Here is a 25,507-nt window from a genome sequence, read left to right on the forward strand (position 1 = left end):
ATTCCTTGTACATGTAGACAATAGGTCTTCTGACGACTCTTATCTAGCAAGTTCAATATTCAAGTTTTTTATTCTTTGTACTACAATGACATTAATGTGTTCATAAGACATTTTATGTAACTTTCTCCATTACTCAGGCTGATTTATCCAAATTATTACTACATTTAAGAAACAAACACATTTACCATAATGCTGGTTGTCAACCAATGCGAGTTTCAATGGTAGATGCAAATACTGATAGAGTTGGGTGGCCAATTTTCAATGTGTGATATAGGCTAATATTATTTAACAAAAGCAATGCACACATATACAGTGAAATTAAAAATTCACCCAGTATTGAACTTGGTTAATTTAAGGAATTTCACTGTTTGAGCAGCTTTTGGGAGCAACATATAAATAAAATTTATAAAAAAAAAAAAAAAAAAAAAAAAATCACTATCCAAGAGCAACTTCAAGGTGCTTAAGACTTTGTAACAAAGGAAAAATGAACAAGGCACAAATAAAAATGTATTTCAAATGTTTATTTTGACATATCACAAAATACCTTTTTTACAAAAACGTACAAAAACATTGGAAAATGTAAACAAATTGAGATGCTGAAAGTTTCAAAAAGTTGGAAAACCTGGCTGTTGAAAGATGACAGATTGCATTGTTTATGTACTTAATGTATAAAATATTAGGCTCTCAGTTATGGTTCAGTTGAGATATTGCTATTACAAAAAGTAAACCGCATTCACTTAGACTCCATTTGAACCATCTTATGATTTGTATTTGCATAGAGGCAAAAATACACACTGAAATTGGTAAATGATCTTAGAGACATAAGATGGTATAAATTCTCTTTTAGAAATGGAGAAAATAAACAAAATGCAAGTTGTGAAATAATTGAAACATCCTTTACTAGTGCTTTCAATTGCATCTACAGAAAAACATTTAGACATTCTCCAAATATTGGGTGTACCTCTCATAGTTGCAAGCCAAAAGGTTCAGAAAATGTAACAAAAGCAGTAAAAAAAACAAAAAAACAAAAACAAACCTGGAACTATTGTTGTTTACAGAGAAGCCTCCTCAAAATAGAGTGGTACAGTTAGCAACACTTCTCATATACAACAAATTAACACAATATGCAACAACATCAAAAGCCTCCATGTAGGACAATAATTAAGTTTCAAGTTTTCAAGCATTTTCCAGGTTTCCATTTTGTTCATTTGGACAAAAGGCATCACAAAATGACTTTAGGGTTCCAGATGCGATGCAATGCTCAGTCACAAAAACTGAGAGAGACTGCAACTGCTAGTACCTCAGGCCTTTCCAGTTTACCGCTGTCCAGTTAATACAGCTAAATGAGGACTCCGTTTATGAGATCCAAACGCACAGGCCAAACACGTATGGCACCAAATATTCAGTCCTCTCAAAAGGGATAGTTCATCCAAAAATTGTTTAATTCTGCCCTTACTAATTCACCATCATGTCATTCCAAACCTGTATGTCTTTCTTCCATGGAACACAAAAGGAGATGTAATGCAGAATACAAGCCTCCATGTACACTTTCATTGCATCCTACCCCCCGAGGCAAACATTCTGGCAAAAATCTAATTTTGTGTTCCATGGAAGAAAGACATACAGGTTTGAAACCATGAGGGTAATTAAATGACAGAATTTAAATTTTAGGGCGAACTACCCTTTAAATGACAGGAGCCCCGTCTAGTCCACAAACACAAATATACAACAATTGTGATCCACTACTGAAAAACACAGAACTGTTCTAAACTACAACAGGCATAAATCTACATTAAACTGTGGTTTTACACTTGCTTATACATCTCATTTTGGAATGACAGGATTCATGTAAACTCCAGTTTTAAGATTTAAGGCATTTGAGATGCAACACTTGGCACTTTAGAAGTGTGGTAAACAAAATGGAAGAACCACTGATTTATTTTCGTAAGAAGAAGAAAAAAAAAAAAGAAAAAAAAAAGAGATATGAAGAGAGGAGATAAAGACATTGCACAGTCGCCTAGGAGTTCTTAAAGCTTGCCATCTTCCTAACTAGCTTTTGGGCACTTTGGAGTATCAGGCAGACTGGCTGGTGTCAAGTATAACTGGCTGGTGAGATGCCGCTTTTGAGATTTTAACTTGGCATTCGCTTGCCATAATACTGCATGGCATGTTCTCACTAATTCACCAGTGTGCACGAACACACATGCTCAACTCAGTCTCAAGTTGCTTCACAACCCTTTTAGAGCAGCCAAACATAAAATACACAAACGTAGATGCGGTCCACTTTCCCAGATGAGCAATGCCAACCACAGGTGGAGTGCTTCTCTGTACAAGAAAGCAGATGATGGTCCCTGTTCTCACTCAAGCGCGGATCCCTAAGAGAGAGGGGGAAAAAAAAAAAATCCGTAAAAACACAAAATGCTTTACATTTACTTCCTCCAGTGTTTTGCAATTGATTGTTCGAGAAAACAAAAAGGAACCGTTCAACCAAAAAAGAAAATTAGGCCATTATTTACTCGTCCTCTTTGAGCGTTTACATTCACAATCTTACATCCATTATGCTTGTAAGGTCATGTCAGTATTCCTTTATATGGATATGGTCATAAACAGCTTAAGAATAAATAGATCAGCACATTTAGATTTTTGCCCATTGCCCTGGTTTTGCGTCACATGTAAACACTTTGACCGTTTTTCTTACCGGCCTATTCAATGTGCGCTTGACTGTTAAAGTTTTGACAAACAAGCAGAGTGTAACAGGCAGTCTTTTGTATCCATACAACAGCTTTGTGTGAGGAACAGACCTATTAAGCCTTTATTCACCAATAATCTCCTTTTATAGAGCACAAGTTGTTTGGACTATTTTAATGGTATTTCTATGGTGTTTATTTTGGGCTTTTAAGAGCTTGACAGCTGTGGTCACCATGAACTGTGATTTACAGAAGAGAGGTGTGTGAGGATTCTTAAATTTTCTTTTTACATTACATAACAAATAAAAGCATAATGGGTTGGAAAGACATGAGGGCGAGTAAATAATGACAAAACTTATTTTCAGGTGAACTATTCCTTGAGACTTTAATAAAATGGTAAGCTATTGCTAAAACAAATTATTTTGCCTCACCTTTTTCACATGTGGTTCCTTGCTTCTCCTGAGCGAAGTTGAGTCTATTCTGCTCAACAGCGGTGCCGTTGGACTCTGGGCTGCTGCTGCGTGAAGGACTGCTCTCTCCATTCTGATAGGCCAGATCCAGGTGTTGCTGAGCCAGTTTGAGATGTCTACGAATGCGGTCAATATCTCTTGATGTGTTGTCACCTAGAGACTCCCGACCCGAGTCCAGGTTATACTCCGGTTTCATTCCCATGGACAATTTGTCCTTCTTCAGGGCAGTGTGGTAACCAGGTGGGGCCGTGGGCACCTGTCCACATATGGCGCCACGTGGGTGTGCAACACTGTGATGTCGTGCACGCCGCCGGAAAGCATCACGGATTCCACTGATGCCTAAATGAAGAATCTCCAGCACTGTGAGAGACAAGCAGAGACAACTCACAGCATACATGATCAGCAAGAAGATGGTTTTCTCTGTCGGACGTGAAACAAAGCAATCCACTGTGTGCGGGCATGGGCTGCGTGTGCACACATACGAGGGGGCAACCTCAAAACCATATAGGATATACTGGCCAAAGAGAAAGCCCACCTCGAAAATAATCCGTGAAAAGAGCTGCAGTATGTAGACCTTCATGAGCCCGTCACGCTTAATTCTTCGCCGTCCATCGTGTTTGACGGCGGGCTTCTCAGGTGTCTTCTCTTTCTCTGGCAAGATCTCCTCTGACATCATCGGGTCTTCCTCACCGTTGTCCTCCGCCTCCTCGTAATCACGGTTGGCTCCGCGGTTGACCATGGGGATGTGTTTCCTGTTCCGTGGTTTGTACTCATCATCTGCCAAGCGAGCAATCTTGTGCATAGCGAAGCCCAGGTACATAATAGTGGGGGTTGTAATCAAGATAATCTGAAAAACCCAGAACCGGACATGAGAGAGGGGTGCAAATGCATCATAGCAGACATTCTCACATCCAGGTTGCTGGGTGTTGCAAATGAATTTGCTCTGTTCATCGTAGTATATCGATTCTCCCCCCACTACAGTCAACACGATGCGGAAGATGATAAATAACGTGAGCCAGATCTTGCCCACAAAAGTGGAGTGGTTGGAGATCTCATCCAACAGCCGTGTAAGAAAACTCCAGCTCATGGTGCTTCTAGAAGAACTGCCTTCTCAGTGCTGTAAGAGAACATCAAATGACTATTACTCATCATTCAAAACTGCACCAAAAATACACTTTCTCTCTCTCTCAGCAAAAAATGTCCCTTTTTCAGGACACTGTATTTTAAAGAATTTTGTAAAAATCCAAATAACTTTACACATCTTTATTGTAAATGGTTTAAACAATGTTTTCCATGCTTGTTCAGTGAACCATAAACAATTAATGAACATGCACCTGTGGAACGGTCATAACGACACTAACAGCTTACAGACGGTAGGCAATTAAGGTCACAGTTATAAAAACTTAGGACACTAAAGAGACGTTTCTACTGACTCTGAAAAACACCAAAACAAAGATGCCCAGGATCCCTGCTCATCTGCGTGAACATGCCTTAGGCATGCTGCATGGTGGCATGAGGACTGCAGATGTGGCCAGGGCAATAAATTCCAATGTCCGTACTGTGAGACGCCAAAGACAGCACTTACAGGGAGACAGGAAGGACACCTGATCATCCTCACATGGCAGACAAAGTGTAACAACACCTGCACAGGAATGCACAATCCTTCCATCAGTGCTCAGACTGTCTGCAATAGGCTGAGAGAGGCTGGACTGAGGGCTTGTAGGCCTGTTGTAAGGCAGGTCCTTACCAGACAATCACCGGCAACAACGTCGCCTATGGGAACAAACCCACCTTCGCTGGACCAGACAGGACTGGCAAAAAGTGCTCTTCACTGACAAGTTGCGCTTTTGTCTCACCAGGGGTGATGGACGAACTCACGTTAATTGAAGGAATGAGTGTTACACCGAGGCCTGTAATCTAAAGCGGGATCGATTTGGAGGGGGAAGGTCTGTCATGGTCTGGGACGGTGTGTCACAGCATCATCGGACTGAGCTTGTTGTCATTGCAGGCAATCTCAACGCTGCGCGTTACAGGGAAGACAACATCCTCCCTCATGTGGTACCCTTCCTGCAGGCTCATCCTGACATGACCCTCCAGCATGACAATGCCACCAGCCATACTGCTCGTTCTGTGCACGATTTCCTGCAAGACAGGAATGTCAGTGTTCTGCTATGGCCAGCAAAGAGCCCGAATCTCAATCCCATTGAGCATGTCTGGGACCTGTTGGATCAGAGGGTGAGGGCTAGGGCCATTCCCCCCAGAAATGTCCAGGAACTTGCAAGTGCCTTGGTGGAAGAGTGGGGTAACATCTCACAGCAAGAACTGGCAAATCTGGTGCAGTCCATGAGGAGGAGATGCACTGCAGTACTTAATGCAGCTGGTGGCCACACCAGATACTCTGTTAATTTTGATTTGGACCCCCCCTTTGTTCAAGGACACATTATTCCATTTCTGTTAGTCACATGTCTGTGAAACTCGTTCAGTTTATGTCTTAGTAGTTGAATCTTTTTATATTCATACAAATATTTACACATTAAGTTTGCTGAAAATAAAAGCAGTTGAAAGTGAGAGGACGTTTCTTTTTTTTGCTGAGTTTACACACACACACACACACACATATATATATATATTTACACACACACGAAATCCAACAGGTACAAATTTCTCATGTGTCTAATAAGGCTGGGCGATGTCTTAAAATCCCAATGCAGATTGCGAACAGATGATGATCGACAATACTGGGAAATGGCAAAACCATGGATCAGGGAAGTCGCCAAATATATTAATCAGTGGCCAAGGTGTGAAACTAGCAACCGCCACTGCAAAATATGAAGAGGCTGAATTCAGTTCACAAGCTCCTCGTCCAAATGCATTTCATACACGGGTAATTTTGCTCATCTACCCGCAACAGGCGGACGACCTGTAAGACACCTCGAAGTGACACATGACAAAAAATGCTATTAGTCACAAAGACATGTGCTTGAAGAAACACACTTTATAATATTTAAGAACAGACAACAGAAAAGCCGTCAGTGCTAGTGTCTGATTCACTGTTTGTTCAGAGGCGTGCAGCATGAGCCTGTCATGTGGAACAAGCGCATGTAGAGTTTTCACTCTTTTTTTCTCCCCTCCGTCTGAAAACTGTTTGCAAGAATAATGTTGTCTATGAGAATGCTGCAAATTATCTCCGATCATATTAGGAGGTGCTGCGAGTTTAATGCGCTTTATTTCCTCACGGTTGGCACGCAGAGCCGTTGGAGACAGTAAATGTTTTGATTTGGGGAGGTGGTTAAATAAGAATTTTTTGATCACTTATTTTATTGCTTTTTTCATTTAAAGTACAATTTGAATTTAGAAATGTCTTATGCTTTTCTTTTGTAATTACAATTTTAAACCAAAATCAATAAAGTAAAACATTCACCGACCCTCGGCAGGGGGGTTGACGATGTAATACGATATTTTAAGGCAATTATCTCTAAAATATTTTACATATCGCCCAGCCCTAGTGTCTAACCAGAAGTTTTTGCTAAAAGGTACTTGCTTGGTTGCTCTGTCATAAACATTGTTGGTTGTAACTTGTTACAAAGTAACGAGTTACTGTAATCTGAATAGATTTTGCGGTAATGCAGTAATGTAACGTTACTTAAAATAAGTAATCTGATTTCAGTTACAGACATGAATGAAATTAAGTTACTTGGATTACACATTTATTGCTAAAACAATATGAAGTAGAATGCATTTTAAAATGTATTATGTTCCTATGTTGGTACTTGCTTGCTGCTGTGTCAACTAATGAGCATGCGCTCTAACAAACCAACATGGCATTGAGGACACGTATCGAGGCGATGGCAGATGAGTGAGCTGTTTTACTATGGACGCAGCGGAGTGTAGTTGTTTATACAAATTGAAAACGAAAGTGAAGTGTTTCAAGTTTATCCGATCACAATCAACCTCAGCGAGCTCGGTGTCAGCATGCTCCCAGCCCTGGCTGAGGCACGCAAGGCTGGGCCGCTGACAAATCCTCCTTAAATATCTGCGCTTCGCCCCATTGGGTGTCCCTCTGCAGCTGCCGTGGGAGGAGAGGGGATCGGTTTCAGGTGTATATGGAAAACAGCGCTCTTGCCGTCAGACAGAGGGATATTTCGCTCACAATGTGGGATCATTTGCAGAACGACATCTTGAAAAAAAAATTGTCGCCAAGCAAACAGCCTTAAGTTCTTTATGTATTGTACACAAAACAAAACAATGCTATAGCGTTACAGATGCGCAAGTAATAAAGGATACTCAATTCGCCCGAGCACAAGCAGAGAGGCAGAAATAATCCACTCGCTGTAAAGCTGTGTAAACACATGCTGCACATGTACACACAAACATGCATGATGCAACACACAAGCAAACCTGTATATGCACACTGAAAGTAAACAAGCATTCAAATACACAATGGATTTACTATCAAAGCGGTCTGCAAATGGGTTTTCAGTTCATTAGTATTCTTTTTCTGTCTTTTACACCAACACAGGTAACAGGGCTCCAGACTGCAACCATTTTTTTGAGACAGAGCGAGTATTTTTTTTTCCAACTACTCGCACATGTGCGACCTGCAAATTTGACGGCATTTTTTTTTATTTCATGTTGAAAAACGAGGAGGGAGCGAGTCTGCCGGAGTTGGGTCTGTGAGTGATTAGTCAACGGTGTGGGTAACGTCATCTACACTCGTGTGTCTCGCTTTCGTGGCATCACACTCATTGTCCGTAAAAGTCAACCATGGCAAAACGAACCACTGATGCATTTTTTCCATCTACGGCTCCTCCTATACCAGAGCCAGGCCCTTCAGAGCAGCAAATTGTAGAGGTCGACGAGTTAGAGTCAGAAGAGGCCGTAGTGAAAAAGGCAAGAACACACCGTTTCCGACAGGAGTGGCTGAGGGAGTTTACACGGCTTAGATTTAGCAAAAACAAACACCATGAACTGTATCTACTGCACTAGAAGTGGTCCACGACATGCGGGGAAAACCAAGTTTGAAGAGGCAACTGGCACCGCACAGTTTAAACACGACACCTTAATGAAGCACAACAGCAGCTTAAAACATAAATATGCTGAGACAGATACACAAATGAAACGGCATCGCCACTTCCAGTAACATTTCGCAGGCAGGAAGCTACCGTTCAGTCATCTGATGAGGCTGAAATGGTAGTGAAATTCAACACAGCCTAAGCTAAGCAGGAAATACCATTCACCAAATTCAAGGGTCACATTGAATTGTTGAAAGAACAGTGTAAAAGTTAATCCTACATACAGTAACGACACAGCATGTGTGCAATTCATTGGCGCTATTGCAGATTCACTCAAACAGAAGACCCATGAGAAGATTAAGGATGCCACATATCTCTCATTTATGATCGATGATGATACGGATGTTTCAACTAAAGAATGTGAAATAGTATACGCAAGGATCCTGCAACAAGCGAAACCAACGAATATTTTGATTAGTCACATGGAAGTCCAGCATGCACATGCTCAAGGTATGTTAACTACAGTAGCTGATAAAGCAAATAATTTGACTCCAGTTTAGTACTTACTCAAAATAACACAGTCACTTATACAAATATGCCAGAAATTACTACAATAAGGAAACAGTTTGTGCTGGTTTTTTTTTTTTTTTTTTTGCCTAAAATATATCATTTGTAGGTACCACAATGATTGAACTGTTGTTAAATGTTTACATTTAATGCATTTGTTTTGGTTTTTGCACTGTAATGACAGTAATAATACTTTGTTTACATTTCTGAATGTGCATTTAAGCACCATTCAGTTAAAATGTGACTGAACTAAAATAAAACAGCACATTGTAGTTTCTGTATTTATTACCATAGCATTTATCAGTAATACAGTTAAAATGGGGAAAATGTGAATAATAGCATTGCAGGTCGATTTAAGGTGTGCGCCCCTAAATTTTCTGCCTGTGCCCTTAAAATTCAGTTAGGGGCTACAGTGCTCTTAGTAAAAGAAGTTAGTCTGGAGCCCTGGGTAAACAAGCTTACTGTACACAAATGCCGCAAACAGCTAAGGTTGTAGATAGCGTGTGCACACACCTACACCTTAAGATACTACTACAGCATATTTGAGAGTTGCATTTTTAGAAATGCATTGGATCTCTTTAGCCAAGTTTCTGTCTGTCATATTGCTGTAATTTGGTTAATATTTCAGTCAATATTAAAAAGTACTAAAAGAACTATTAGTGTCACATTTGTTTTTTTTCCCCCACAGGTTTGATTGGTTTTAGAAAGTAACTTAATTAGTAATCTAATTAATTTCCAGATGAAGTAATTAGTAATCTAATTACAATTTCCCAAAAGTATTTAGTAATCAGTAGTGGCTTCCTTTTTTAAAGTAACTTACCAAACACTGGTCATAAAGCTGAAAGTTTAGTGTAACTAAAGTGTTTAGTGTTAGCCAACTACTGTTTAATCAGGACAAAAACACTAGATGGCGCAAAATCTTTTTTCCTTTATGCCTCATCTGAACCTTGCAGAAACCTCAAGTCAGCTGTGAAATCTTAATTGTAGAACCATTTTATATATATTCAACACATACCATTAACCAAATACTACTAAACATTTCACATTCACCCAATTGATTATATTCCTCTGCACATCTTTTATAAAGATACATACAAAATTCAATGTCATAAAATGCATGAAGCGTGCATTCATGGAAAATGTAGTGCTTAAATTTGTCTTGCTTTGCACCCAGGCCTATAAAATGAGCAAAATGCTAAAACAGGATTATATTTCAGTCATAAAGCCAAAATAAAACAAATCTGAAAATTCTTCAAAAAGGACCACAAAAAATTAGGTTAAAAATCAGGAAAGACCCTTTGAAGAAAAAAAAAGCTATAAGAGTACAAATACAGCAGTTGAATGAGGCATTTACCACCATAGTGTTTCCCGACCCCTGTGGTGTAGCACCTACTTTAAAACATTTGGTTCCTCTTATGCTTGAGCATGACAGCATGGGACCTCTTTAAACCTGAAATATTTTTAATTCCACATTCTAGATAGCCAAAGTCCTTCAAGATACCGTGGACGAGTCAGCTCTTATGGACAACACATCATTTGGACAGCAAATAAAAAACATTTGACCAAAGTCGTTTGGACATAAACTGGAGTCAAACTGTTTTTTTTCTAAAACAGTAAGATGGAGTCAACCACAGGTCTACTCAAAGCTGTGGAATCCTCAACAGCTCCACCAAGTAAATATAAGGTTCTTCAGGCATGTGTGAACTTATTGAAACATCTGCGAAGACAGGCTCTCACTCTGGTCCAAGCCTACATTTTACTAAATAGCTAAAGGAACTTGTGGAAAAGTGCTGGCAACAACTTCTGTCCAGGGTTTTGTTAAAGACAGTTGCATAACGTGAGAATCAAGCTGTTGTAGTCTCTGCATTCGGAGTCGTCAAATCACTGTAATTTGTACTATATGTACAATGGAGACATATCCGATTGCAGCCAGCATTACAATTGTGTGGTTGTCATTTGCAACATTCCACAGACGGTGCCCAGTTGGCCCTCAAATTACACATCAGCTGGGTCTCCACTTAGAACATTCCACCTTGCTAGTAGATCTTACAGGGTTCCCACTCTTTTTGACTAATGAACTGCCATGACCTTTCCAGTAGTTTCGGATTATTGGATAAGGACTTAAATCATTTCAAAGAGACTGTTTGGGATTGTATATGTCAGGTAACCTATCTTTGGAACTAACAGAGTTAAATTTCCATACTTACTGGTGTGCAAATGTCTACAACACAACCTTCAACAGACACTGATATTAGGCTGGTTTGTGAGCAAGTTTTACTCTAGACAAGCACTCAAAGAATACCTAGCCTGGCAGTATTTTAGAGTAGAGCTAAACTAGAAAAAAAAAGAAAAAAATGTAATCTATATTAACTTTAAAGCTAAATAACTTTTCCATGACTTCAAGGAATATTGCTGGTTCAACACAAGTAAAGCTCAGTCAACATCAACCCTCCTTTTCTTTAAGGACTTAATGTTACTTTATGTAGCAAATGTTATCAGGAAAGTAGACATACGCTTTCAAACGATACTACATATGCCTGATTTTGTACTTTATTATCAATATTTAATTAAAATTAGTGACAGACTTTTGTACCTGGTACTGTGTAGTTTGGGGGGGGTTAAGGTTACAGTGAGGCACTTACAATGGAAGTGAATAGGGCCAGTTTATTTTTGGGTTTAAATTTTATAGAAGCACACATTAATTCTTCTGATAAAACCATGTATTATGAGCACTGTAAAGCTGTTTAAATTGTAGTTTGTGGCAGACTACTAATCTGGATTTACATGGCAACGAAATTGTAAATTTGGATATAATTACACAGAAACCGTAAGCGATTTTATCACACTAAAATGCACAATGTTTATATCTTGTGGCTATACTTGTGTAACGGGGAGTATTATATAATAATATTTAATTATATATAATTTACACAGATTGGTTCCATTCACTTCCATCAGAGCTCCAGACTACAAAAGAAATGACTTTGAGCCATTGGCTCCTAAACTGAAAAATTAAGGAGCCAAATGGCTGTTTTTAGTACCCAAATCACAGATTCTGTCGATTTAGATTGCGGTTCAGAAACAAGATAGAAAGCAAATGAAAAGGAAGTCAGCTTATAACCCATTCACTGAAGATTTAATAAACAATATATATAGTTAAGTTTGCATTTACTTTTGCCTCAAATGTTCACACCCCTTTCATAATTTACAGAAATATAAGAGAAGATTTATTTAGAACTGCTCTTCAGAATCTACAGATTTTTACATATAGTATGCATACAGTAGTGCGTTACCTTCTAGAGCACCAATGAATGTTTGCACCTGGTGTAATAGATGTCAAGATATATATATATATATATATATATAAAATTTGTATTGTTTTAAAATATTGCCTTAGTCTTTCTTTACTGATGGCCCCAGACAAGGACTACAAGAGTGAAAATTGAATGAAATCTCAGATGCAATTATTGTGCTACTCCAATCCCAAATCAATAATTACCAGAAAAAAAAAAAAGAAAATAATTGTACACAATACAGGACTTTTAACTGTAGAGAAACCCAAAATACACATGGGACTCTTATTTTGAAATGTCTGCGCTCCGAGTTGTGAGCTCACTGACGGCTGATTCGCTGAGAAAGTGAATCTGATTGAAACTGCTAACCCGATCTCCCGAGTTCAAACCCTCAGTTATTTTCGGGTGATTCATGAAAGATCCAATTCATGAAAAAGATCCAGTTCAAAAGAGTCATTTGGTCACGACTCTCTCGCACTGGGTTTGCTGTTGCGTGCGGTGCAGCGAGAACGGGTGAAAAGCAGCTTGACACATTAGTGATGCGCGCTCTAAAGATGAATTCAATAACTCAAGATGATATCTGTCTAAACGGCATATGAATGCACACAACCTGGCTGTTGCCAATGGTAACTAGATTTTACAATTGTCGCAATCAATTATTTTTGGTCGCATTTGCGACCATTTTAGTCGCAGTCTGGAGCCCTGTCCATTGCAAGTACCTCACTGTAGCACAAATTTTTGCATTTCACAAGTCTAAATGTATCTTTGTGTAAATCACCATTATGCCACAAATGCTGTCGATTGAGCTTAATTTGTATTGAAACCCTGAATAATCCTATAAGATTTTCACCAATTTCCATGACTTGTCCAGACCTGAAAATTACAAATGTAAAATTCCAGAGTGGTAGTGCTAATAGTAAATAAAAGATTCAAAACAGCAGGAATTGGCTTAAACGCTCATGTTTTAAAGTGCTCATCTCACAAGTTTGAGAGTTCATTTTGAACGGTGCTCAACTTTTCAGGTTGCAGAAAGACTGAGAGAACCCTAATCCTCAGCACTACCTCAAACCTCATCCACCTCTTCCTGAAGTCAAGCAATGCCACACAGAGTAACCATTACAAGACAGGCACTCTCATAGAACAGATTGGCTTTGCAGAAACATCTGAAAAAGTAATTAGCGATACAATCCAGAGTCCTCCTGCTCGGAGGAAGGAGAGGAGACTGGTGCTAAACTCAAAACCAAAATCATTTATAAACAAATAAGTAAAAAAAAATCCAAAAACAGCAGCTATATGCAGTGAAAAGTAACCAACTTTAAATGCCCCCCTGGAATTACCTTTTACATTTATAAGGGCATTTTTCCAGTGTTTACAACTTCAGCTAAAGGTTATCATTCATCCAAAAAACAACTTTATTTGCACATAGAGTGTCTGCAGAGGCAGTTAACCTATTACTCATAAAGCCCTAAAAATAAGATATTAAGAAATACCAATTGCTAGACATTTGTCCAACAGAGGCATTTTGCCCCAAGTCCTGATTAAATGTCTTATGGAGGTTAAAACGTTGGGTGCAATGCATTACTAAGTAACTAATTAATGTAATTAAATTACTTTTGAAAAAAGTAAAGCAGGAGATTACTCTAAATTTCATTAGTTACTTCTGATGTAATTTCATTAAATACTGTATAGACTGTAGAGCAATCCTATATAAAATAACAGTGAATTTAAAATCGAAATTTAACATCTAATGATAAAATATATGTCTTCTAATTTAACGCTGCCCCCTTCAATTCTTTGGCCAGTTCATAAATAATTTTTGATTTTGTGATTTAATTCAAAGAATTAAAAGAACAGCTTGTATACTTGTATTTTTCATCTGGTTGAAGTTGATAAGGGTTTTAGAAAGTAATTAGTAATGCAATTACTTTTCAGACAGAGTAATTAGTACAGTAATCTAATTACACTGTAGAAGATGTAATTAGTAGTTAGCAATTACTTTTTTTTTCCTTTTTAGTAACTTACCAAACACTGGTTAAAACTGAGGGGCAAAAATAGCAGTGACAATGTTTGATTAATTTGTAACATCATAAAATAAAACAAACTTCTATACTGCATAAGAAATAAATACATTCAGTATACCCAATTACCCAAGTTCAGAACCGAAACTGGGACACGTGGTGGAATATATATCCTACAGGTGTGAGAATCCACTCAGAATTTAGAATATTATTTAATTCAGAGAATAAAATTTATGACGTTATTTTGGCGGGTTTATGGATAATTCTGGTGGACTAAACAACGAGGGCTCGAGGTTGATGGGCGTTTAGCGAAACAACTCTGAAATATTCTTATACAAATGGCCAAAGTTAGAAAACGTACATTGTTGCCCCTAATTTGATCTGTGACTAGGGTTGATGGAGAAGCATCGTTACAGGCAGGTGTAATAAAAAAACATATTACGTAAAATTCAAGAAAATGTACACAATACATTTACGTGATAGTTCAACATTTCGATAAACGTTCGAGTCTCTCGCGCAACGTGTCGATGCGGGCGCGCGCACGCTACCTAAAGTGAATCATTTCGCGCCTGGCGAAAAGCAAAAACCAGGTTGTCCTTCAACACCAATTACCGAAGAACGTGATAACGACTTCCTAACGACCACAAAAGAGATGGTTTTGGAGACCGTGCTAAGGCAGTTACGAAATTCCTCTACAGTTGCACGAGATCCCGTCCAGCTGCGCGTAAGTTAACTATTGTTCTCCGAGTGACGCAAAATACACACGATAATTCCTTTAAAACGAGCTCAGTGAGGAAAAACGGACACAATTTCAACTTAATCGGTATGATATGTGAAATAATATGCCTATAAACTTCGATAAAGCCGCGAAGTGGCTTTTTGGAACCATAAACACGTTATGTGGGTGCACCAGACAACACCAAAAATCCGTTAGTCGCGTCAACGCTCAAGAGCGGGAAAAGCATACCTCGTTGAGTAGACTTCCACACTTTCCCGCCAACAACGTCCTTCTTAAGAGTTCGTACCAGCGCATAAAATATCACCGCATCCCTTGGTCAGCTGCTGGATGATGAAAGCCACACTCTTTATTAACCCATTCGGTTTAGCAGCATGTGTATCTTCCTCCCGCACGCAGTCGGGGTTCATATAGCGTGAGGAGGACAAAGACTCCCGAAATGTGCTGCTGCTGCTCCCGCCTCCGTCTGCTTACCCCGCCCACTTCAGGGGCCTGAGTCTGAAACCCGATATATTATCATCAGTGTCAGGATTTGTAGTTCATGTACTACTCTCCTGTCACATTCCTGATTTGAAACCCTAAAAATCCGAGTTATTGTATATTTTGGAGAAATGTAAAACATTTTTTTTTTTTTTTTACTAAACATATAAAACACTATGTTGTCCATTTATGTCAAATATTTCAATTAAATAAAATGCATTTTCAATCTGCTCAGATTTGGCTATGACCTATAAAATGTTAAAGTTGTATTTTTCAAATGTACAAGATGAAATATCAAATGTTAGATAACAGGTAAAATATGAGAAAATGAATATTTTGTCACTTCCTGTGGCATTTGAAACATCAAATGTAAGATAACAGATAAAATCAGAGAAAAACACTTTTTCTGTCACTTTTGGTGGCTTTTATTGCCATGTGCCCAGGTTAATTTTTGACCCTGCCACCTTGCCTGCAGCTTTATTTCATTAAATGGTCTTATACATGAAACATAAATGGAATAGATTTCTGTGTAAACCATTCGTAAACCATTCTCATTGAATTGACACATTTAATTCAATAGGGCAATTTGTGTAAAAATTGATTCATTAACGATTTACTCAGAAATTCGTTCTGCTTGTGTTTCATAAATAAGGCCCTTTGTGTGTATTTTTTATGCCACTCTTTCCTTGTTTAACTGTTACTATAATTTTACTTTTTTTGGGAAAGGCAATAAACCTGGTGGACAAAAAGAACCAAACTAGATAAATCACTCGCATTTCTAGGTAAGTAGGCTATAAACTCATTACCAATTTTTTTTTCTTTTTTTTTTTTTTTTTCTCAGTTTGTCATGAGATGTTAATAAGGCAAATCTATACCAGCCACTCCTTGCCATTTTCTCAGTGCATGGTACAAACTTGAAAAGTCTTGTTCAGCCATACAAACAAGCTATTCAAACACCTTATAGTATGTTAACAAAGTATGTATTTATTTAATCAAGACAATCCATTGCCAATGAATAACTTCTTTTTATACAAAAGAAAATAAAAAAAGAAAGAGGAAGAGATAATATACATGTAAGGACTAGATGGATGTAATATATCTTTGTGTGTGCATCCAACATCTTTCCTTTTTCCTGCTGAGGATGGTGCTCGGAAGTTATTGCGATTTAAGATCCTTCCTCCATTGCACTTTTTCACAGAATGAGGCTGTAAGGGAGGGGAACATCCTCTTGTGGGCCCTGTGCTTGTGTTTAAGTGTGTTTTCATCATAGGCCTATGTCCTGTAATCTTAAATTAAAAATCATATGCAGAGACAGAAAATTCATCTAACTTTAATGGCGTTGCAAAGAATTTGGATAAACCAGTTTTGGCTTTGGAAACATTAACCACCATTAACCATCAGACAAGCAAATGCGAACAATTTGCATTTGTAAGGTAATGTGACAAATGTTCGCAAGTTTGCACTGCATAAAGACTTGCCATTTGAATCTCCCACAGAGCTCTTATCAAGTTCTGTCCTACATTCTTTAGAAATCCAATCCAGGTGCAGCTCATTTGGTAGCCAGTCAGAGAGAATTAGCACTTTGTATCTCCTGGAATGGGATCTCCCCCAAGACAGTGCATTTTTATCAATAAAATTCCAAGTCAGACATTATTATTTCTCAGAGCATTAGGGATTTGAACAAACCCCTAACCCTAAGTATTAAACTTTGGAGTGTAACTTAGGCCACACTGTTTGTACTACGAACATGAATGATACCTCAGATCTTGTGGATAGTTGAGGTGTGCTTTCTGCATGGTCATACTTGAAATCGACATGTTGAAAAGCATCATTCCCCATAAAGAAATTTTTGCAACAATTCAAGCAAGTGTTGAGGCCGTGGTATACTTCATTTTTGCATGTTCCAGATCGCTTTGTGCCCGGCCGACCGTGTTACCTTTATGAGTATACTTTTCTGACCGCAAATGAATAGGAACACGTTCAACGCATGTGTATTACAACTGCTTTGTGACTCTTTTAGTACAGTCAATGGACAGCGCATGCGCAGATGAGAATTGCGTGCACGAGTCAAGAAAATCTAGGCAGCGCGCGGTCAAGACGTGCTGCTGTGCTGATGACTCAATTTGCATCACACATACTGTGCACGGAGGGATCCGCAACGTGCACACCCAAAGTATACCTTGGCCTTAACTCCAGTGACAGTTAGGTTTAGGGTTGGGGTTTTGGTTATGGTGTAGAGTTAACTAGAAATACACTCGCTTTTGGTCCACTCTGTGGACATACTGGAGTTCACACATGTCCAATGCCATACATTCAACAACAATTACAGCTTCGGCCATTGGGAGGCATTGATTCGAATTTCAGTAAAGCCAAACGCACAATACACAAAAGCAGTTGGTGCGTTGCACAAACTTAATGACACAATTTAATGGTTTGGCCGTGTCGGTGCGCACACTACACGACTGTGCGCAGACTGGGTGCATCAACAACACAGCAATTCATCCCCGACCTTAACTGGAGAGTTTTCCTATTTCCAATATTCAGCATGACAACAAACAACATGAAAGAAGGGTTCATGCCCATTTTGCTCTGATTTGCACAGAACAGGACTAAAAATGTGAAAATTAGCTGAAAATATTAATGAGACAGAGGTTTGGGAGACGTGAGTGATGTTTTGTTTTATTTTGTAGTTATTTTTGTCTTCTTCCCAATGCATTGCTCTCCTTTTGCACTCTCTCTACATTTCATTGGCTTTTGCTTATTGCCATCTCATCTCGCCTTGTCGGGACAGTGTGCACACCTAACCACAGGCGCCGAATGTCTGAGCACCCACGGAAAAGCACGATATATTCCCCATTAAGTTTCTCCATAGGCATTAAAAATATTTAATAAATATTTCTCAGCCTTGACCCAAACCAGAAAGCTCTAATATTAATAAATGACATTAAAATATTTGATTTTTAAAGGCAATTGTTAATTTGGAACTTCTCTGATTGGTGGATCTCACTTCGGGATCGCGGTTATACTCACTGTACTCGCAGTGCCTCATTAGAATTCATTTTTGCATTTTGTTTAAAATAGACAGGTTCGTAATTAAAATGAAAACTTCATTTGATACCAACATCTCTTCGGTTAGTATTTGCAGTCCTATTGTGTTTGCAATTAAAAAAAAAAAAAAGAAAATATCTGTGTGTTTCTCTTTGCAGTTTTGCCGGGGTGAGGGTTGTTAGGGCACCAACCGACAGAAACATAAATCGGTGCCTAGGCACCTAACAACTCATCGACCAGATTTCAAACAGGTTTGAAATCCGCTGTGGCATTTGCAACTAGTTGGCGAGCATGATTGCACACAATATACGACTGCCATCGATGAGCACGCGCCACGATCTGAGACTTCTAGGCAACAAGATTGATTTGTGTTGTGTGTGCTAGGCTTAAGCACAGACCGATTTTAGCAGCAAAACTTTTGACCTACTGTTGCTGAATTCACAGCATGATCAGTCTTATGCTTTTACTTTCTTTGCCTGGTGAAAGATAAAACAGGCCAAAAAAATCAGTCTTATTAATGATTTAATAAGGGGTCTCCCCCTTTATCGCTGCTTGTCTTTGGTGAAATTAAGCCGTGTCACTTAAAAGATAAAACTTTATTGAAAGAAAAATTACATTTTGGCTAAGGTAATTAAACATCAGTATCACCTTTTCATGATTTATAAATAGAAACAAAAATTCAGCAGACTTTTGCCATATCCCACAGCGTAGCACAATGACGAAATTTCATACAGTGACATCACATGAAACAGAACTGTTCAGCCGTGATGTCAATTTGTAGGCAAACCCGGAAGTCTAATTCGCCATGGGTTCCCTTGGGATTTCATATGGGTCTTTATAATGGGGTTTTTAAATTTATGAGTAAAATAAGGTCTGTGTTAACAATACTTGGGCCCGCACTCAAATATTATTCTAATTACAGTATTTATTTCATATGATTATTTAAATATAATTACTTATAAGTACATAAGCATTTTATGTGGAATCATTTTTATTTGGCAGGCTTTCTCTGCAAATATTGATATATGCAATTAATTGTCCCTCTTCAGATAACTACATAATTCTCAATACTTTTATGACATGCATACATGTTTTTTTTGTTTTTTTGTTTTATTAAAGCTGACGTTTGTAACTTTTTCAGTGTTAAAATACCTTCTTCTATCCCAGCTTAATACACAACTATAAGTAAACCATGAACTAGGTTAATTGTTTTGAAAACTGTAAACACTGTGTCTCTGTGGCACTATAAAATTCCTGTGTTTGTTTTGAGTGACCCACTTAGACCCACCCCAACAACATTACTCAACAAATGGTGTGAGTTGGGGGCGGGACTGTTTGTTCGTTCGCTCAACAGCAGACGAGGGGCATATTCTGAAAGTTGTTTTGAAAACATTGTTTATTGCGCTTGTGTCGCAGAAATTACATCCTTCAGCTTTAAGTGTCCTGTAATTCTACATTCAAAAGTTTGCATACAACTCTTAAGATGCAGTGAAGGCTATTACATTTTTACAAACATGTTTATACAAGGGGTGAGCACTATTGCCAGCAGCAGCAAAAAGTTGTGGAAACGCTTGACCACAAGCAACTTACACCATGCTTTTCCATGTCTATTTTTTACATTATAGTCAGCACAGTGGCAGGGATCATTCTTAAATGACAATGCATTGCAGGCTCTTCTGTGTTATTAGCTTTATGGAAAGAATTCCACCAGTTATTGTTGTGTTACATAGCTAATATTTTTCACACAAACTACAACGTTTAAAACATAGTCAGCTTTTTTATTAAACATTTCAAGCCATTTTAATGAGGATATGTCATAATATTCTCCACGGTATGTGAAATATTGACCATCAGTAATTTTAGATTCAAGTAATTTTGTGATTCTTTGGCTCAGGGACTTTTTTTCTCTTGCCAGAGCAATTTATAAATCTATTCCAAACAAATGCCTTAAATTGCTGGGTCATGGAGGAATCTGATAGCCTGCTAGTCAGATAAATAGAGCTGTCTAATGTGGTTTGTTTCATGGTATTTTTATGGCTACCCTATACGATACTTTTGACAAGAAAACAGACTTCCATATTTAAAACATGTGGAGGTCTAATTACTTGCGTCTTAAAATGAGACTTCACTGCAGTTCTCCAGAAGCAGGTTATGGTTTAATAAACACAAATACCCTAAAACCTCTACAGGTGCAGTCATGATGCCATTCAGTGCTATAGTAATTAACTAAAGCAATGCCATAAACACACCAAATTGTTACAGCTTAATTTACATTTCGGCAGGGGAGTCTGGGGATCAGGTGCCAACTACCATAATGTTTACCACCTGTGTCGTTAACCCTCATTTGTGCTTTATTTACTGCAGCTTACTTTACAATAATATAAAAGACATGGTAATTGTTACAGGTCCCTCAGACTTAACACATACTGTATAATAATTCAAGTTGTTATTTGTTAATTTTACTATTTGATAAAGGCTTGGTATAAAAATCACTAGTGTTCATATTCTTTTTCTTTTGTTTTAATGCAACAAATTAAACAGTGATTTCACATCGTGTAAATTATTATGTTTGACCATGTGTTCTTAATTGCCAACTACACCATTGTGGTAATCTTCTATTGCAGTTTATTTGACCTGAACTGACTCTTCAATAAAATGAAAATCGTTATTAAAGGGAAAGATTTTAAGTTAATAACTACCTAAATTTCAGTCTGTTCCTCACACTAAGCTATCGTTTGACTTCATAAGACTTGGAATATAGCACACAAATTATATTGACTTCTTTTATGGTGCTTATATGATGTTTTTGTTCTTTTTAGAGCTTGACAGACAGGTCACTATGAATTGTCGTTGTATGGAAAAGAGCCGTTTGAAGATTCTTCAGAAATTCTCCTTTTGTGTTTCATGGAAAAACAACAACAGCATACAGGTCTGGAACAACATGGGGGTGAGTAAATTGCAATTTTCATTTGTAGGTCAGCTCTTATAACTGAACTGGAGTCTGTTTGCAATAAAAGAGAATGTCAATATAGTAATTTAGCCCTTAAACAGATCAGAAGGTTAGCTAGGCAAATGGTTTGCTTCCTCATGGCCAGAGCTATTCACTGTTAGTGCTTAGCCTTTTGGGGGGTTGGGGGACCAGTAGATGGGGGTTGGGCAGAAGCACATTTCTACTTTGTGCTGTTTCAACCTTGTGTTACATGGGTGGACAGGGGTGGCGATGGTGAATCGTCTATTTCAGTAAAGGACACATTACACCATTGTCGCTCACTACATTGTCCCACTACAAGGTGGGAAAAAATACAGGACACAAAATCCCCCAACCCATTAAGAAAAAGGGCAGGGTGTTTCTATAGAAACAGACAGATCTGGTCTCAACCTCCCCGACATTGTAACAGATGGTTAGAGGGAAAGAAGTTGTGTGTATGGGGGGGGGGGGGGGGGTTGGGTATAGGGTTGTGTCATTGACTGGATATGCTGAAATACAACCACTGAGCAATTTATTGGAATGATTAACCCAATTTGAAACCCATACCAGTAATCTGGGGTCTGATTCATTAAAATCTTCTTTTAAAAAAGAAACATCTTGGGAAAAATTATAACAAGTTTGTTTTATTATAACAAAAATATCCCTAACTGAGTGCAATTTATAAGGAACATTCATAAGAACATTTAGAATATTAAGAACATTTTAATAAAATAGCATTTAAAGGAATATTCCGGGTTCACGACAAGTTAAGCACAATCTACAGCATGTGGCATAAGGTTGATTAACTCAAAAAAATAATTTCAACTCGTCACTCCTTTTGTGACAAGTGTTACAGCACTTTTATAAAAGCACATACATTAATTCTTCTTTTAAAACTTGTATTATTTGAGCTGTAAAGTTGTTTAAATAGTTGTTTTTATGGTCGTTTTAGTGTTTACAGCGCACACAATGGCAGTGAAATTGTAAAATTTAATATAGTGTAACTTTAAACAGAAAAGGTTAGCAATTGATTTTAACACACTAATCACGTTAACACATATTGTTTATCTCTTGTGGCTATACTTTTATAACAGTGAGTATTTTAACATTTACAGATTGGCCCCGTTCACTTCCATTGTAAGTGCCTTGCTATAACTCACTATAGATTTTTGCTTCTTTTTTTTCTTTTTTTTAAGAATAGGAGGGATGAGTCGAAATACATTTTTGTGGTAATCAGCATTATGCCACAAATGCTGTCGATTGAGCTTAACTTGTATTGAACCCGGAATATTCCATTAAGAAGTATTATTAAAAGAATTAGAAGAAGTATCCTTAAAAATGTTTTGTGAATCCGGACCCTGAAGAACCCCAACAAGGTACGTAAAATAATTTGTGCTAAAATTCTTTCCTGAATTTTATATTATTGTCCTCAAAAGCTAAAATAATTAGATGAGCACATACAAATGTGCAAACACATAGTTTTACTGCTCACTGACACCAAATAACGCACAATGCCTTTTAACTCCAGCATATGTAGTCTAGAAATTTAGTGCATACAACACTGTGTACAGAATGGGTGTATCATGAGATAATCTTCTAATAGTCACTATTTTGGATCATTAACAGCTTTTTCTAATACATCAACAAAGTAAATGATCTCAAGAGCTTTCCGCATCTTGCTCAGCTGTTTACACAGTTGTCGAAAGAAAACTTACCAGAAAGTCTTGAAATTGTTAGGGATATTTTAGAGTGTCCTACCCAGTGTGAATAAGTGGCTTACAATTATCAATGTTTCATAGTTTGTTTATTGTTATTTATACTATATTTCATAGTTTATTGCTTCATATCACTGTGGACCAGTAGCATAATAGCTACAAGATTTCTACAAATTGACACAGAGAACTCTGGAAATTGGCAACAAAGATCAAGCGTGGAAGTGTGTAATGAATGTTACACATCATAGTGATAAAGGGTTAAAAGATATGACACATAGAATACCATAGTATACCTAATTAACAATAAGGGTTCTTCAATGGTTCTTTGTAGTGCACTAGGTTCAGCAAAGAACCCTCTTCTTATGAATAACCATTTTTGGCAGTATAGGGTTCTATATGGTTCTTTGGAGATTAAATAGTTATTGATGTAACATTATAGGTTCTTCTTATCGGCATATTGTTTTTTGGGTTCTTTAAAGCACTAGTACATGGTTTTCTAAAGTGTAACAAGCGATAGCTAGACAAACAGACCCAAATACAGAGGAACAGTTCAAAGGATTTATTTACAATAAATGTGAGCAGTCACTGTGGATGTCAGGGATCCCGGCACCGGCTGCAGCAGCGGGGAGAGATGACAGAGAAGCGCACGCACTGTGGCCGCGCCCGGGGCAATCTGTGAAGAGTGTATTCGTAGAATGAGCGCTGTGGAAGTCAGGAATAGATTCGTGGAATCCTCCATTGAAGCTTAGAGAGGTGCAGAACGATGCCCAGCAGGGTAGGGCAATCTAGCTCCCGACACGCGGGCAAAGACGAGGTATCCTCCGTGGAAACCCAGCTGACACGCAGAGAACTGGAAGGCAACCACACACCCGACATGCGGACAACCAACAGATACACGAGACAGAACCAACTAGGCAGAGAGAGTGAGGTTAGTTACTTCACACCAAACAACAATCTAGCAAGACATTCAGTCAACACTGAACTACATTTAACATTAAATCAGACAATCCAGCAAAGGACATGACACATGAGGGGATTAATATAGGCATGAACAAACAACGGGCAGGTGCTGCTCGCAGCTGAAAGTTGGCATGATCAGCATTCCCATGGAAACAATCAAGGTTCCCATGGAAACTCGGATTCCGCGTGCCAGTAGCACCTGAAACACATGAGGGCGAAAACTTCAACATGCTTGGAACAAAACAAACAGAACATGAAGCATGAGTTTCTGGATCCCGACACAGACCAAATCCAAACCAGACAGGAAGTCAGGATCCAGACACCATGCCTCGGACACGAAACACAAGACAGACAGGGAACAATGATGCCACAGTCCTCGTCAGACAAAAACCCAACCTGACAAGGTGACATCACCGGAGAGTGCATGGCGGTAACTCGCACATGGCGGTAACTCACGCACGGCGGTCACTAACAACCGGACCAGTGCGCTCACACAAAGAATGTACATGAAACACGAGACAGACAGAGGACAATGATGCCACGGTCCCGTCAGACAGAAACCCAAGGTGACAGGACTGTGACATAAAGAACTTGAGGATAAAAAGTTATTTGTGGAAACGAAAAATGTTCTTCTGTGACATCGGTTTGTAAAACCCTTTTTGGTTCTTACTGGGACCTTTATTTCTAAAGGGTGGTTCACACCACGCAAACAAACAGCAAAATTACAAATATTCTAAAGTTCACTTTTGGATTAAGGAGCCATACAGAACAAACATGCTTTTTGCATACTTTTTTACACTGCTTTTTAGTTAGGGTTAGGGTTATATTTGCGCTGCATCTAACTTTTTAAAGCACAAGAACACTTTGTTTTGAATGGTCCCTTAGAATGTTACATAACTGTAACATTAATGTAATATGAAACATTAAAAAAAAAAAAAATGTCATACTGCCCAAACAAAACAACAACAGATTAACACACTGATCCAACAAAATTCAAGAACTGTTGGTTTTTCTCTGTGTTTCTTTATGTTTGTAGGGGCAGTGTGAACTAAAAGAGCATATGTTCATAAATAAAGTGTAAGATATAAATATTAGGTAAGATAAATAGACTAGGATACTATATAAACTATAACACTATATAAATAAATAGTGTCGGCTAGACAAAGGGCTCGCAGTATCAAGAGAAGCATTCATGCAGACACTATCTAATTCATGTTTTCATGATGATGTCAGGTTCAGGCTTCTGTCAGTGAGTAGGCAGTAAGGGGCCTCACAGAAGCCTTTAGTTATACCGTGGTTTATAGGTCAGCTCTGCCCAGAGACAGCAGCACATTCTAAGGAAAACATTCACACACAAAGCACCTCTGTTTTTGGAAAAATATTCTCAATTTCCAGTGGTATTTTGGAATTACAAGTGAAGTGATTGCATCTTATGGAGAACAAGACAACAGTTTAATGGTGCATTATTCACTGTTTGAAATAATGCATCTCAAAAATACTTGGACACAGAAAGTGACTGTGCATGCACGAATGGAAAAGTTGATGACTTCCAT

At 38.3% G+C, this 25,507-nt stretch overlaps 1 protein-coding gene across 1 annotated transcript; it reads right to left on the reverse strand.

Annotated features, from left to right (window-relative positions):
* Window positions 1–515: 515 nt before the first annotated feature.
* LOC127447380 (gap junction gamma-1 protein) lies at window positions 516–15,201 on the reverse strand. The gene is made up of 3 exons (XM_051709222.1): window positions 15,015–15,201; window positions 3,119–4,274; window positions 516–2,375 (listed from the first exon to the last, which is right to left on the reverse strand). Exons 2-3 carry the CDS (start codon window positions 4,242–4,244, stop codon window positions 2,362–2,364), a joined length of 1,140 nt encoding a protein of 379 aa, XP_051565182.1. The 5' UTR covers window positions 4,245–4,274; window positions 15,015–15,201; the 3' UTR covers window positions 516–2,361.
* Window positions 15,202–25,507: the final 10,306 nt, after the last annotated feature.

This window comes from Myxocyprinus asiaticus, chromosome 10 (assembly GCF_019703515.2).
Source record: "Myxocyprinus asiaticus isolate MX2 ecotype Aquarium Trade chromosome 10, UBuf_Myxa_2, whole genome shotgun sequence".
NCBI classification, from domain to species: Eukaryota; Metazoa; Chordata; class Actinopteri; order Cypriniformes; family Catostomidae; genus Myxocyprinus; species Myxocyprinus asiaticus.